Raw genomic sequence first — 17,232 nt, forward strand, 5'->3', positions numbered from 1 at the left:
AGCCACTTTGAAGGGATCTGTTATCTGCAGTTGAATGCAATCCTAACTGAAACTTGTGTTTAGACTCTTCACAATATGCTCAACTGCTCATTTTGTCTTCTCTCATTATTTCCAATACTTGAAGGCTTCCATACTTTATTCACATTATTTTGCACTGAATTTGCCACTCACCAAACATGCAAAGGTCTTCCACACCTCTGTGCTTTTATTCATTTTCAAAGAAATGTCATTCCCTTTCCTGGGCAAACTTGTACTTACTAACTAAAATACATCTTGAATATATTAGTGTTAACTTGCTCTTTTTGTGGTGAAGCCTTAACACTTTGTTCATATCTCCAGCCTAGGGCTAGATTTACACATCTGCTTTCTCAATTAGACTATTAAATCCTCAGTTGCAGAGACTATGTCTTTTTTATCATGTATCCCCAACGTTTGACACATAGTAAGTTTTCAGTAAATATTTTGAGAAAGAATAAAACACTAACTGGATTTTTAAAAACTGGTACATTTTGCATTGAAAATAATTCACAATTCATATGTAACATAATCTGCCTTTATCTCATCAGAAATCGTTTAACTATTCTCTCTCGTTCCCAATCCATAACTTGTAAAAAAAAAAAAAAAAAAGTACTAATAGCATCTAAAAAAATCCAGTTATCATGTTTTATTCTTTTTAATGTTTCCTATAGGATCCAGCGCAAAACTTTGATCTAAAAGATACTTAAAAATGCTCATACTGACTTGAAAAACACAGAAAAACATCATGAAACACACAGAAGACATTATACCTATAGAGGAAGACTGTGGACTAATCAGAAGGTCTTCTTGGACTTGTTCGCTTCCCGGCACTGTCTGCTGATCACTCAGTGAACTCTGAGATGCACTGACAGGCTGAGACACTTCCTCATGGACTTCCTCATCACTTAACCTTTCTACTTTGACCCGGACATCTTCTTCGGTACCCAGTGGCAAGGCAGTTTTTGTGCTCTCACAAGTCACATAATCAGCCATTCTTCTACCTGTCTCAGATGGGCCGGGTAATTCTAAAGTCCGGGTATTTTCTACCTGTTTAGACTTATCAGGCTGAATCCTTCGATCAATTCCAAAAGGAAAAGTCCAGGGAAAAGCTAAAGAAGAGTCAACTGGTTGATTTCTATTTTCTGAGTAGGAAGCTGAAGAATTCAATACCTGGGGAGAACTTGTTTGCGTGCTACACTTCACAGGACTTTCAGGAGACATAACAATGTAGCTTTTGCGCTTTCTCCGGGATTCTCGGCAGACAGGAATGGTTCTTTCTACCACACTGCACTCTGAAGACACAGGAGAAATACTTCCATCTCGGGAAGTAAAATTGCAGTTTGAGTTATTTTCTTGTCCAGCATCTAGACCCTTTTCTGATTGGCTGTTGGGTGTATTCCATAAAATGCTTGATTTCATGAACTCTGAGCAGGTGCTAGCAACACTGAACATTTGCATATAGCTGGCTGCAGCTAGAACATCAATGATATTTTCTGTGTTAATTGACAGAGTGGCTGTGTACGCATATTCTAAAAGGGGTATAAAGCCAGTTACTGTAACATGATGCAAATCCAACACATTCTTGTTCTCATCCTCTGCTTGGCCTACAAGTTTGGTGCGAAAGAAATCACTGCAAGCTGCTAGTACCACCTTATGTGCCCGGAAGATTTTGTCCTGGACACGAATAGTGATATCACAAAAATGTCCATCATTTCGCAGCATATTTAGCTTTCCAAGCATTTCCTGGCTGTGGGAAGAGGAGCTATGAGTAAATGTTTTCACACCCATCTTTTCCTTCCTCTTCTACAGATGCTCTTCAAGGATGCAAATGAATCAGAAATGTCCTAAAAAATATATAAAATAAGCATTAATTGATAGTTTAGTGGTTGAAATAGAAGGTGGCTTACTTTATTTTCATGTAGCCACTGTGTTAAATAAAAAAGCTGAAGGATGGTAGTGAGAAAGTTCAAGGTAGAGAATATATTATTTTCTCTAACATTTCCCCAAACTCTATCAGTGGAGTCTGTGAGCTAATGTTTAAAGGAGCTGGATAGTTTTAAATAATAATAGTTTGTATATAAGAGAATTAAAGAGTGTTTTCTATATGTCAGACACTGTTCTAAATGCTTCACATTTGATAATTTAGTTGATTGTCATCTCTCTGTCAAGAAGTACATCATTACCCCTGTTTAACAGAAAAAGGTTAACTATCTTGCTAAAGTCAGAAAGTTATTAAGTGGCAGAGCCAGGATTCAAATCCAGACAGGCTGGTTCCACAGCTTACCCTCTTAACATCGATGCTATATATATACTGCCTCTTTTAGGCTATAAAGTGAATAAATATAGGTGGTTAAGACTTCAAGTTTTAGAATGTGATAGGTCTGGATTCTTTCCTCAACAATTCCTCCATGGTTATTTCAGGATTAAATGAAACAATATATACTGTGGTTAGCACAGCATTTGGCACTTTGTGAATGCTCAACAAATGAAACCAGTTATTATTGTTGTATTATTTATATTACTAATACATTAATAATTTATTTATATTACCAATACAATGAAACAAACTTTCTGGAAGTAAATTTATTTTAAAAAATGGTTAGAAATCAATCAGTTGATTGGATTTTCCCTTAAAAAAAGAAGTTAGTTTTGCCTTGACAAGATTTCACATTTATTTACTAAAAATACAAAAAACTGATATTCTCAAATAGTTTTAAATTAGCACATCTAATAATGCTTCAGTTTTTACAGCACTTTCTCCCTAACCTCTTTTTACACCCTCTATGTGAAGTCAGGCAGGCTTATATTATCCCCTTAGTAAAGATAAGAAAGCTAATGCTCAGAAAAGTTATGTGACCAATGAATGACAACCAAAGCGACGATCTGGATCCTTTGACTCTTAGATCACTGTACTTTCCCAGTGTAAAAAAATATCAACAATGTACATCAGTCATTTTATCTGTGATAAATAACTTTTTTTTTTTTTTACTGTTAGTACTGAAATAAATGCAAAACAAAGCCAATTTGGAGAAATACTTATTGTAAGTTGTCTCTAGGTAAAAGAAGATTTCAAATGCTTCAAAAATACAACCATCACTTTTAAAAGGTGCTACAGATGATGAATCTTTAATGGACCTGGAAAAATGTTTGCTTCTGAGTATTAAATGAATGCACAATTACTGACATAGAGTGAACACTCAACAGTAGTTATTATTATATATTTAGTGAAAAACGTGATGAAAGAGTATTTGTATCTATGCCACACACACAACGCAAGAGAACATGAGATCTTAACCTGAGATTCATGAGTTCCCTAAAGGAACTGTATACAGATCCTTCTGAAACTGTATACAGAATAATGTATCATATTCAAATGGAATGTTCATCATCTTCAAAGGAATCATTGCTAGGAGTATTTATTGGTACTTATTGGAGTATAGGAGTATAGGAGTATGGAGTATACGAGTATTTATTGGTAGGAGATATTTATTCCCTCTGGTTTTATTTTTTTTTTTGCACATTAGAAATTTTTTTCTTAAAAAAAAAAACCAAAAAACAAAACTCCAGCATACTGCTACAAAACCAGGGTTTCAGGTACTCTTGGTTAAAACTACGAAGTCATACAGGGTAGGTCTACTTTTTCCTTCCCCTTGAAAAAGCCTTCAAAAATGAAGATGGCAATCACATTCCATTCTTTCCTATGATTTCTCTTCTTCAAAGATCCCTAGTCCCTTTAAATGCTCCTTAAAATTTGCTTGCTCTCTTGGCTGTCAACAATCTTCACTTTTTAATGTTCCTTTAAGACTGGTTCCCAGGGGGGTGACTGGGTGGCTCAGTCGGTTGAGCATCCAACTCTTGATTTCAGCTCAAGTCATAACCCCAGGGTCATGGGATCAAGCCCTGCGTTGGGCTCTGTGCTGGGCATGAAGCCCACTTAAGATTTTCTCTCCCTCTGTCCCTCCCCAGCTCTCTCTCTCTCAGGAAGAAAAAAAAAAAAGTGGTTTTCAGAACTGTACACAATATGGCAGGTATGGTAGGATTATAACTGAGCATAACTTTACTATTTTTACCTCCCTTGTTTTGGGCACAAGTATTAGTAAGACTGAATCAGGATTCTAATAGTCAAAATATAACCAATTTTATTCACATTATTGAAACCTTAATAGTGGATTCAAGAGATGTGAGACACTTTATTATGTGAAGGGAGGTACACAAGTACAAATAAAACACTGTCTTTGACCTCAATAAGCTTACAGGCCTCATGAAAAAGACATGTTCCTAACCAAGGTACAAAAGGTGTGCAGCATACACGAGTGAAAGCAACAAATGAAATAATTCTGAATGTACAAGGTAGAAGAGGCATCACTGAGGATAGGGCCTAATTAAAGTAGAATTCTTCCAGGTGATAAAGCATTTGAAAGGAGTTCCAGGCTATCATGGGATGACACAGTGATCTCAATGACTGCTCACCATCATGATGTGCCTCCCTGTGCAATCTATGCATTGTATTGGCAAACTGTTAATGGGCACCGTATGACATTCTAAATGTGAGCATGCACATGACACTAATATAACACTGTATGTCAACTATACTGGAGTTAAAATAAAAATTTTTTAAAAAATGTGAGCATGCAGAAGGCAATGTCAGCTCAAACATCAAACAATCCCATAAACATCCCTTTGAATGTTCTATGCAGATAAATGTGTATGTGAAGGAGAAAAAAGAAAAGAAAAAACCTAAAGCTTTCCAGTTGAATAAATATAAGGCCACTGAATATTCTAACATGGGAAGACAAAAGGTTCAATCTGAGACTCTTTCTTGTCTGATAACAGAAAGGATAAAAGTCATAAAGCCCTTTGTCAAGATAGCCAGGCAAGGCCACTGAAGTAATTATCTGACCATTATCAAAGATGAGTTCAAATACAAATCTACTTTATACACCATTCCCAAAGTCAAATAACCACGACACAACTAAGCAGCTAAAACTGGTCTAAGCAAACCACCGTTTAACATACTTGCTGATTTCTCTCATAGGAATGAAATGGAGAGAAAGAAAATGGGAGGACTATATATAAAGTTTTTCTTTGATTTGCTGAACTACAGTAAACTGGTTTCTTTAAAAGCCTGGCTTATAAAGAGTGCTTGGTTTGATTGGGATCATGTGGTTCAGGGAGGAAAGCACATGCCTTCAGAGCAAGTGACATAGTCTTAATCCAGGGACTATGTGCATGAACAAAGATGTCGAAGGCAGGGAATTAAATGGCATTTGGAGAGCATGTGCACGGGGGTCTTAAAATGAAACCATTTCAATCTTGGTTTGGGTAGAGGCCTCAGATACTGCTGGCCAAAGTGAGATGCAAGTCCACCTATGCAATAAGGTAGTAGAAAACAGTCTTTCAACTTTGAGTTATATTCACCTACAATGTTCAAAGAGTTAAATGTTACAAAAAGATTTTTGCAGACAGTCATCAGTGTGCTTTGAGTTCCAAACCCCATCCTACTCCCTCCTACTCTTCTGCAAGGCAAATGGGTTGAGACATGTTTGCTCTTTGTCTTCGGCCTATGGAAAATGTATGTCACACTTGAAAAAAATCTAAAGGGTAGAAGTCTGATTTAAAGTCTGGCCAAGACTAGGAAGTATGCTTATCATCTCCCAACAGTATATAAAAACAACACAGTAGAGTGGTTGAGAAGGGACTATGGAGCCAGAGTGCTGGGTTTGCATCCTGGCACTGCCTTTATGTTCAGTAGGCTGGTGACCTTAGGCAAGTCACTAACCTGTGCTTTTAACTTCTTCAACAGTAAAAAAAGGGATAACAGAATACACCTCAGAGATTTCTGAGGATTAACTGGTCTAATATATGTACAGTACCTAGCAGAAAATAAATGTTGTATTAAACATTAGTTGCTGCTGCTGCTTTTATTACTATTAAAGATCTTTTATTCTTACTCAACCCTTGCCTCTCTCAACCTGAAGAGGCCAGAAACCACAGTTAGCAAATGAAGAGGAATAAAAGGACAAAGAGGAGAAAAACCAAAAGAAAAAGGAAGCCAAATAAACCTCACTTTTCACTATAGGCCTATGGTACAACTGAGGTGGGAAAGGAGGGAATCCTTTAACTCTGAGTTAAGTTTATTAGTTCTTGAAAATAGTCAATTCCTGAAAGTAACCAGAAAAGACTTGCCCTTCAAGGAGCCGAAGGAAGAACTTAACACCACAGAATACACTTAAATGGACAATGGAAGACAAAAATAAAATGGATTATGAGTAGCTTCCACAAGTTATGCTTGTTCAATGTAATGGTTACACATATAAACTACAAAGCCTGATATAGCTAGCTGTATGGGAAGAGAGGAAGATGAATATTAGACTGGGAAATGCCTTGTATACCATGCATTTATGATATGCATCTCCCAATATATGTCTGTGGAAACTGAGTCTCATGATAAATTCTATAATAAAAAAATGACATGGACTAACATATTTTGGAGATACTGCAATATCATATATTGTGACAAAACTTATGATGAAACTACACTATTTGAAAAAGTCATCCATAATATGGATACTTTGGAAGCCAGAGAGTATAACCTGAAATTTTTATCAATTACGTAATTCTTTTAAAGAAACTTCTCATTTTCCCGTGTGTATATGTATATGAATATGTATGTAGTTACAGATTAAGAGCTCATTCAAAATTCTTGAATAAAATATTACTTAATTCCAATTTATACTAATGTAGAATTCATGCAGCACTTAAAAGTAATAAAATCTATTTGTGTAATAGTTTGCAATTTGAACTAGTAATTCAGAAATAGTTTCCTTCCTGCCCACCCCTCCCTTTTATTCCAAATCCCTGATGAATAGCATACATGCTTATGAAAGCAGTAAGCAGTAGCTGCTAAATCCTATGTGGTCATTTTGTAGTTGGGTTGAAATGTTTTTGACAAATAAGGTATATAGCCTAGTTGTAGAAAAAAAAAAAAGGTTTAAGTTAGACAAATCTTAGGTTTTGAATGCTTACTCTTATAAATAAGGAATTAAATCTCAGTCAAGTTACTTCATCTGTCTATTCTTGTTTGCTCCTATGTAAAAGGAATAATGGAAATCACACTTCCAAGACAGTCAAGAGGATTAAATTAGCACAATTTCTGGTATTAAGTAAGCATCCAATACATGTTAGTTACTATTATTACCTCCAGAAAAAGCCAGAATAGAAGTGAAATGGAGATCAAATTTCATGTCTACTCTATTTATGACACAGATCATATCTTGAATTATGTTTATTTTGATTTAGAGATTGGCTAATAAAAATTATCAGAGGATTTGAGATTAAAATGGAGTAGCTCTTAGCATATAAAGTGAGATGGCTGTCTAAAATGATAAAAGAAAAAGTGATGAAGACTGCTAATCTTGAAACTAATTTGGGAAGATGGGAAAACTTAATATTTAATAAGAATTTGCATGTTTAAATATTGACACATTTAAAACTGGACACTACCTCTCCCAATGATACTAACAAGGTTTTCATTATGTGAAAACTGAACTGAGATAATTTCATTTCAATCCTATATCCTAATTAAAACCAATCAAAGAAAGAAGGTTACGGAAAGGGACACTGATTTTAAGATGCCTCTAAGAAAAGGAATATCCAGCTGGAAATATATGAAGTTGTCTATACCAGGTGACTATCTACTCTGTAGCAGATGTTAACAGTAGGAGCTTTAAACATGTTATCACATATGACGTAAAATGATAATCCGATTTTACAGAGGAAATTGAGACTTGGGATATTGCTTTGCTCAAGGCACTTATGTTTGTTTATGCCACTGCTAAGGACCTAATGAAATCTTATTCAATAGGTATGAGTAGCCATTGGGGAGTAGTATAGTTATATCTACATTTTTTTTGGTTATTCTGATGGCAATTCAGAGGGTAGATTTGAGGGTAGCTATCGTTAACAGTATGGGTATATGATAAAATAAAGCACCGAGGATAGAGAAAATACATCTAAGGAATATTTGGGAGGCAAAACGACCTAGGCATGATTTCCTATCAGAGATCAGGTAGGGGAGTAGCTAGGAGAGAAGAATCTGACTCTAGGTCTCCGACATGGGGGTGACTGAGGGGATGGTGTTTTCACCAAACAAGATAGAGAATGAAAAAAGAATGGTTTTGGTAGGAATTTATGATGAACAGAAAGAATATTTTGGTTTTAGACATACTAAATTTGAAAAACTTTTGAGAGGCATATTTGTATAAATTTATATATGAAATTGCCCATTCTGATCTGGAGTTCAGGGAAGAGGTTAGGGCTGGACCTATGTAAGTCACTGATGAATCTCATTCTATTGATTTTGTTAGAACTAAAGACATCTAAAGAACATGTAAGAAAGAATGTGAAGGCAAGCTGTGAGAAGCTTGGGGCAGGCAGAACAAAAGGATTTAGTGAAAACACTTTACGGTATCTAATTTATTTTTTGATCCTGTCTAGTATCTAGCATAATATACACAGAAGAGTCTTTGAAATATGTGAATGGATAGATTTTATTTCTATCTGGTCTGGCTATATATATAGTACTGTATCTATATGTATGTATAGTACTGTACGTACCTATATGTATGTATTTCTATCTGGTCTGGCTATGTATATAGTACTGTATCTATATGTATGGACTGTATAGATATATAGTACTGTATCTATATGTATTTATTATCAAGGGTTGAAGGTAAATAAAAAGTTGCAATTAGAATTTATAAAATCTTAAATTTGAATTAAAAGTATCAGTATGAACTCATAATGAATACCTCTAGCACCTAGACTGGCTTCCAAATTCCATTTCCCACTAAAAAGAATCATGGCTCTTTAGAGAAATGGCTGATTGCATTTCTGGGCCAGTAAATGTCTACCTGGAACATCTTAACAGACAGCAAAGAGGCTTTTAAAGATAGCTTCTTTAATAAACACATGAAACAGGTTTAGATTCATGAGCTCATCTAACACTAGAAACAAAAGCAAAGCTAATTTGTCACCTTTAAAAGATGCTATTGAAACAAATAATTATTTTGAAAACTGGTTTTAAAAGACAGGAAAGAATAAGGCATTTATCCTGGCTTTTCAATACAAATGGTATTTTTGGATAATCAAACAATATGAAAGGAGGCTTCTCTTTAGAAATGTTCCAGCTGGGGCGCCTGGGTGGCGCAGTCGGTTAAGCATCCGACTTCAGCCAGGTCACGATCTCGCGGTCCATGAGTTCGAGCCCCGCGTCAGGCTCTGGGGCTGATGGCTCGGAGCCTGGAGCCTGTTTCCGATTCTGTGTCTCCCTCTCTCTCTGCCCTTCCCCCGTTCATGCTCTGTCTCTCTCTGTCCCAAAAATAAATAAAAAACGTTGGAAAAAAAAAATTTAGAAATGTTCCAGCTAATAAATGAAGGAATATCAGAAGTATAAGATAACCATTTTGCAACCCCCACCCCCAAATGAAGAGGTATTGATCAATGGTTTACAACTTGACAAAGGCAGTGAAAAAGACTGAACAAAACTTTAAACCCAACTATCAATTCACAAGAAATACAGCGGTGACAGGAACATGTTAAACTATACCACTGCAATGCAAACAGCAAAATCTAGATTATGAGAAACTCCATAGGACAACAAACTTGTTTTTTAAAACTAATAAATAGCAAGGCGAAAAAAAGACATAAAGAGGGAACTAAAATAGGGAACTTGTAGATTAAAAGAGACTTAAAAGATTTTATGAATCAATCACACTGTGCAGAAGTATCTTATTTGAAACAAATGAACAATAATAAATTTATGAGATAATTGGAAATTTGTTTTTACTATCTGATATCAAGAAATTATTAATATGTAACATGACTATATATTTTATAAAACAGCTTCAGACATAATTCACATCCCATACAATTCACCCTTTTAAAAGTGTTTAAATTCAAAGATTTTTTTAGTATGCTGACATTTTGAGTCTAGCCATCCTAGTGGGTGTGAAGTGGTATTTCATTGTGGTTTTGATTTGCATTTCCCGGATAACTAATGATGTCAGGCGTCTTTTTATGTGCTTATTGGCTATTTGTATAACCTCTGGAGGAATGTCTATTCAGATGCTTTGTCCATTTTTAACCTGGGTTATTCGTTGTCATCTTACTGAACTATAATGTAAAAGTTCTTATATACTCTACATACAAGTTGCTTATCAGACAGAGGGTTTACATACATTTTCTGTCATTCCGTGGGTTGTCATTTCACTTTCTTGACAGTGTCCTTTGAAGCACAAAAGTTTTAAATTTTGATGAGGCAGAACATCTATTTTTTCCTTTTGTTGCTTGCGCTTTTGGTGTCATATTTGAGAATCCTTTGTCAAATCCAACATCATGAGTATTTACCCTTATGTCTTCTTATAGTTTTACTTCTTACAGTTAGGTCTTTGATTTTTGAGTTATTATTTTTTTTTAATATGTGGTATGAAGTTCAACCTCATTCTTTGTATGTGGCTCTCCAGCTGTCACAGCACAATTTCTTAAAAAGACTATTTTCCCCCACTGAATGGTCTTGGCACCCTTGTTGAAAATCAGTTAAGCACAGATGTATGGGTTTATACCTGGATTCTCGATTCTATTCCACTGTTTTGTTTTGAAATTTTTTAAATGTTTATTTATTTTTGAGAGAGACAGAGACAGAATGAGAGTAGGTTAGGGGCAGGGCGAGAGGCAGACACAGAATCTGAAAAGCATGCTCCAGGCCCTGAGCTATCAGCACAGAGCCTGGCGCGGGGCTCGAACTCAGGAGCTGTGAGATCATGACCTGAGCTGAAGTCCGACGCTCAACCGACTGAGCCACCCAGGTGCCCCTATTTTCCATTGTTCTATATGTCTATCTTTATACCAGTAAAATGCTTTGGTCACTGTTGCTTTGTAGTCCCTCTGAAATCAGGAAGGGTGAGTCCTCTGAATTTGTCCTTTTGCAGTATTGCTTTGCCTATTCTGGATTCCTTGCAACTACAAAATATGAATTTTAGAATCAGGTTGTCAATCTCTACAAAGAGTCAGGTGGGACTGTGCTCAATTTGTAGATCAGTTTGGGGAGTAATGTCATCTTTACAACATTGAGTCTTTCAATCCATGAACATGGGGTATTTTTCTATATATTTAGACTATCTTTAATTTCTTTCAAAAATATTTTGGGGTGCCTGGGTGGCTCAGCTGGTTAAGCGTCTGACTTCGGCTCAGATCATGATCTCATTGTTTGTGAGTTTGAGCCCTGTGTCAAGCTCTGCACTGAGAGCTCAGAATCTGGAGCCTGCTCCAGTTTCTGTGTCTCCCTCTCTGCCCCTCCCCAGGTCATGCGGTCTCTTTCAAAAATGAATAAACATTAAAAAAAAAAGTTTTACATTTCCTTTGTCAAATTTATTCTAAGTATTCTTTTTGATGCTACTGTGAATGGAACGGTATTCTTAATTTCATTTTTGAGGGTTCATTGTTCATAGTATTACTTTATAATTTTTATTATTTTCTAGGTTTAGTTTGCTCTTTTTCCAGTGTCTTCAGGTGGAAGGTTGGTTTTTAACTTGAGATCCTCCTTCTCTCTTAATATAGGCATTTACAGTTATACGTGTGCATCTAAGCTCTGCTACTACCGCATATAAATTTCCGCATGTTGTATCTTTATTTTCATTTACCTCAGAATGTTTTCTGATTTCCTGTTTGATTTCTTCTGCGACCCACTGGTTATTTAGGAGTGTGTTGTTTTATTTTCACATATTTTTGAGTTTCCGAAACATTTTCCTGCTATTATTGATTTCTAATTTCACACCATTCGATTCTCAGAACATACTTTGCATTATCTCAACCTTTTAAAATTTATTGGTTTATGACCTAGCCTATGGTCTACAATTGGAGAATGTTCCATATGCTATATGAGAATGTGTGTTCTACTCTTGTTGCTGGGTAACTGTTCTATAGATGTCTTCTAGGTCTAGCTGGTTTATAGTGCTTATTTCCTGGTGATTCTGTCTAGCTATACACTACTGAAAGCAGTATATTGAAGTCTTCAACTACTAATGTTGAATTATCTGTTCCTCTCTTCATTTCTATCCATTTTTGTTATACTTATTTGGGTACTGTAATTATTATTTTCCTGATAAAATGACCCTTTTATCATAAAATGTCTCTAGCAACTTTTTGTAGAAGTCTATTTGGTCTGTTGTTGGCACCACCAGGTCAGCTTTCTTGTAGTTGCTGTTTGCATGATACATCTTTTGCCATCCCTTTTTACTTTCAATTTATATCTATCTTTGAATCTAAAATGTATGTCCTGTAGACAGCATATAGCTAGCTCATGTTTTTTATTCCAGTTTGATATCTGCTTTTTGACTGTTTAATTCATTCATATTTAATATTATTGACATACTGGGTTTATGTGTGCCATTCTACTTTGTTTCTGTATGTTTTGTCTTTTTTGTTCCATTATTCTTCCTGTAGTGCTTTCTTCTGCATTAAGTGAACATTTTCTAATGTAGAACTTTAATCTCTTCCACAATTTTCCACTATTTTTTTTTGTTATATTTTCAGTAGTTGCTCAAAAATTTACCATAGAAACCTTAAACTTATCAGAATCAGCTTCAGATTTTTACTAGAATAATGCTAGTGACATATAAAACATTACTCATATATAATTCTATTCACTTCCCTCTTTTATAGTATTCTTTATATATATCTATAAATGGTACAAACACATGGTTATGATTATTACTTTACCATCTGTAGTCATTTGTATATCCCAATAAAGCTTTGTTCCCACCTACCATTTTTGTGCTGTTACTGGCAAATATATTCCATGTTATAGGCCCAACATTATACTATATACATATTTTATAACTTGCTTTTTAAATCAGTTATGAGGAGAAAAATATTCATTTCTACTGTTTTTTATAATTACATATCTACCTGTCAGTGCCTTTTTTTTTTTTTTTTTTTGCATGCATGCGTTCAAATTACCATCTGGGGTCATTTGCTTTCAGCCTTAGGTTTTCTTTTAGTATTCCTTGTAAGGCAAGACTGCCAGTAAGAAATTCAGTTTTTATCTATTTGGTAAAATATTTTGCTTTTCATTTTAGAAAGACAATATAGAATTCTTGGTTGACAGTTTCCTTCTCTGAAGGACACATTGAGTGTTTTTTCCAACTGTTTCCTGGCCTCCACTTTTTCCTAGGAAGTCATCTGTTAACCTGAGGGAGGGTTCCAGTATAGAGCTGTTTTCTCTTGCTGCTTTCAAGATTGTCTCCTTTTCTTTGACTTTCAGCATTTTTACTATAATGTGTCAGTTTATAGGTCTTTTTGCATTTTTCTTACTTGGGAGTTCACAGAATTTCCTGGATGTGTAGATTACATTCTTCAAGAAATTTGGGATGTTTTCTGCCATCATTTCTTTTAATTTTTTTTTCTGTTCCTCACCCCTCTCTCTAGTTCTTCTAGTATTCCCATTTATACATATGTTGGTGTGCTAGATGGTGTCCCAGATTTTTCTGAGACTATTCACTTTTATCTTTTTTTCTCTCTGTTCTTTGGTTTGTATAATCTCTACTGAGCTATGTTCAAGTTTCCTAAATCTTTTTCCTGCCAGATAATAGCAAAAAAATAATAAATTTTTTTTAAACTTCAGTTACCGTACTTTTCAATTCTAAAATTTCCATTTCGCTCTTTTTCACAGTTTCTATTTAATATTGGTATTCTCTATTTAATGCAAAATTGTCACTATACATTCCTTTACGTCTTCAACCGTTATCCTTTAGTTCTGTGAACACACTTATAAATGGCTACGTTGGGAGTCTTTTTCTGTTATATCTGACATCTGGTCTGTTATAGGCACAGGAAGTTTTTGTGTGGCCTGCTTTCCCCCCAGTGTTTGGGTCATAATTTATTTCTCTGCATGTTTTACAATTTTTTTGTTGGAAACAGGACAAATCCAACAATATATTGTAAGCAACTCCAGTTACTGTTCCCTCACCCCACTTCCTGATATTTATTATTGATATCTGCTTTATTTTTTAGTGACTAGCTAGATTTTTTTAAGTGACCTCTATTCTGCCACCCCAATACCCACAGTGTTAATCCTCTGAGGTCACTCCTCAGGGAGGTGCATCTTTGGATATGTCCACAGTTACCAGACTTACAGTGATATCAGTAGGGCTCTCTTTTCCCTTACCACACTCAGATGTTAAATTCCACTAATTGCTCTGTTGTTTTTCAACAGTGACCTGGGGCATAAATTGCGCTATAAATTAATCCAAACCAATTATGGCTCCTTTGAGGGAACAGCTTCTGAGATCCTTGATTTGATATTTGTTGTGACCATAGGTCGTCTTATTCTTTTGGTTCTCTCCTGCAGACCATCCAGCAGTCTAGGCTGTAGGTTGACTAAATACAGTCTTTTCCCAATTGCCTTTCAACACAACTACTGTTCTTGAGAGCACCTGTAATTTTGAAGTTCTACACACTGTGTTTCAAATGAAGTCAGTTGTTTTGAGAAGAGATGAGGAACTGTTTCATGGTCTGCTTCTCCTCCCAGGCAAAATCTCTGAGACGAGCTCTGGAGCAGAGGATGGAGATAATGGTAAGCTCCTCTCTCAGCAATACCCCTGCTCTAGGTGTTGAGTGCTTGGTAAAGGGGGAATAATAACTGGTGGTCTTCTAGTTGTACTTGTCTGTTAAGGAACCATCACTTCATGAGCTGAGACAAGGATGACTGGGGTCCCAGTATTCTCAGTTGTGCCAAAGGTTCTATAAGTGGGGCATGGGTGAAAAAAAAGGAGGCCCAATTCATCAAACTTCACTCATTGTTACATTCATTGTAAACAGCCTAAACATACCAATTAAAAGACAGAGGACTATCAGATTGGATTGAAAAAAGACAGAAAGATGGAAAATTATCCAAATACACTATTTCTACAAGTTTCTACAAGAAACACATTTCAAGTATATTTTAGGTGGTATGAGAAGTGAGATAATTCGTTTTCTGAAATACCAAATAAAAGCTGTGCTGTCTGGAAATATGTATGAGCCCCCCCACCCCGCCCTCTCTGCACAATGGAGTCCCAAACCCTAAGTAAGACACTTCACTTCCTGACACTTCACTTTTCCCTGTCTTCCATTTCACGGGCTTATTTTTTGCGGGCTTTGCAATGAGCCTGTGCCAAAGAACTGAAGTTTCTGCATCACCTTAAGGAATGTACATTTGTTCCAATCAGACTACTTTTTGGCCTTAAATGAGCATAGGTGACTTCTGGATAAGGCTGTAACCTTTGTGGTACTCAGCCAATGAGGAATCAGGGGAGGGACTTGATGCTAGGAGATAAACTGCCTGCTGTAACTGACCTGAGTGTGCCTGTCCATCAGACACCTGCTCTTGCAAGAACATTGTTTAAAGCCTCACTTCACGCTGCTCCAAGTCTCCATGTCCCTCCTTGATTGGAGCAGTGGACTTATGTCTCACAGTGGGTAAAAGGAAACATAAACCGATCAATAGAATATACTAATCAATACTGAAATACTACCATATACTAATAAAAAAAAAAAAATACTACCATATACAAATCAATTGTCCAGACCATGCTAAGCCCCACATTAGCAAACTAGAACTTAGCTAAGTTTCTGTGCTTGGCTCTTCCAGAAAAGTAAAGCCTAGGCTAACCAATAGCACTTGCCTGCTCAGCACAACCTGCCTCCAAGACTTTCCTTTGCTCCATATAAGGAAAGTAACCCGGCTTTAACCAATCAACAAATGCCTACCATAAATTCCTCGTTCCTACTCATGTAGTCTATAAAACCTTCCTACTTAGGACAATACTCTGGAGCTCCACTCTGTCTCTATAATAGATGCTGCCCAATTCATGAAACACTGAATAAAGCCAACCAGATCTTTTCACAAGTTATGATTGTTGGATTTTTTTCTTTAACACACTACAGATATAAAAAAGAGAATACTATAAACAACTGTACACACATAAATTCAAAAATAAAGACAGACCAATTCCTGAGATAACTACACATAAAATTCAACCAAGATGAAAGAGATAACCTAAACAGTCTTATAAATGTTAGAAACTGAACTGAGAATTAAAACCCTCCTAAAGAAGAAATCTTCAGGCCCAAATGGTTTTACTATAGAATTCCATAAAACATTTAAAGAAGTTAACACCAATCATACACTCTCTTCCAGAAAATGAAAGAGAACACCACTAATTTTTTAAGTCCAGCCTTACTCAGATACCAAAGCCAAAGTCTGTACAATAAAGAAAACTACAGAACAATACTCTTTGTGAACCTAGATGTGAATCCTCAAACATATATTAGCAAATCAAATCTACCAATACAAAAATAAAAATAAAATACCACAATCAAGTGGGGTTTATCTTAGGATTACAAAGCTGGTTCAGCATTAAAAAAAAAAAAAAAAAAAAAAATCAGTCAATTTAATCAGTCATATTCACAGTCTAAAGAAGAAATACTACATGATAATTTTAACTGATACAGAAAATGCATTTGAAAAAATTCAGAATCCCTTTATGATAAACTCTTAACAAACTAGGAATGTAAGGGAACTTCTTTAACTTATAAAAAGCATTACAAAAAAACCTACAGGTAACAGCATACTTACCAGATAAAGATTGGATACTTTCCCCCAAAGATAAAAAAAAAAAAGGCAAGAAAAAGAACCAGAAGGAGGAGTGTGTATGTGCGCGTGTGTGTATGGAAGGAAAAAAAAAAAAACTGTTTCTATGCTGATGTGATTATCTACATCTAAGGATTCTTAAAAGAAAAAAAAAAAGCCTCCTAGAATTAGTAAATGACAGGATACAAGGTCAACAGGAAAAAGTCAATTGTATTTTGATACAGTACCAAGAAAATAGATTATGGTTGCTGAGGTCTGGAGGGTGGGGGAAATTTGAGGGTGATGGCTAAAGGGTTCAAGTTTTTTGGGGGTAATGAAAATATTCTAAAATTGATCGTGGTGACGGATGTACAAATAAGCGAATATGCTAAAAAGTCACTAAATTCTGACACTTCAAATGGTCAATAGCATGTGTGGTATGCTAATTTTAAAACTATTATAAAATATAACTGAAAATAAAAAATTTGTCAAGAGAGAAGTTGAACAGGAGAATGAAGAAAACAGGGGAAAGAATCAGTAAACTT

At 35.6% G+C, this 17,232-nt stretch overlaps 1 protein-coding gene across 3 annotated transcripts in view; it reads right to left on the minus strand.

Annotated features, from left to right (window-relative positions):
* ZBTB44 (zinc finger and BTB domain containing 44) overlaps positions 1–17,232 on the minus strand; it is a 68,210-nt gene that overhangs the window by 27,704 nt on the left and 23,274 nt on the right. For 2 of the 3 annotated variants that reach the window (XM_047877618.1, XM_047877619.1), the window contains exon 2: positions 789–1,862. The exons of the other annotated variant lie outside the window; for it this stretch is intronic. In XM_047877618.1, the coding sequence (XP_047733574.1) occupies positions 789–1,806 (1,018 nt within the window). In that variant the 5' untranslated portion in view covers positions 1,807–1,862. The remainder of the gene's footprint in view (positions 1–788; positions 1,863–17,232) is intronic. 3 annotated transcript variants of the gene reach the window in all.

Source organism: Prionailurus viverrinus, chromosome D1 (genome assembly GCF_022837055.1).
Source record: "Prionailurus viverrinus isolate Anna chromosome D1, UM_Priviv_1.0, whole genome shotgun sequence".
NCBI classification, from domain to species: Eukaryota; Metazoa; Chordata; class Mammalia; order Carnivora; family Felidae; genus Prionailurus; species Prionailurus viverrinus.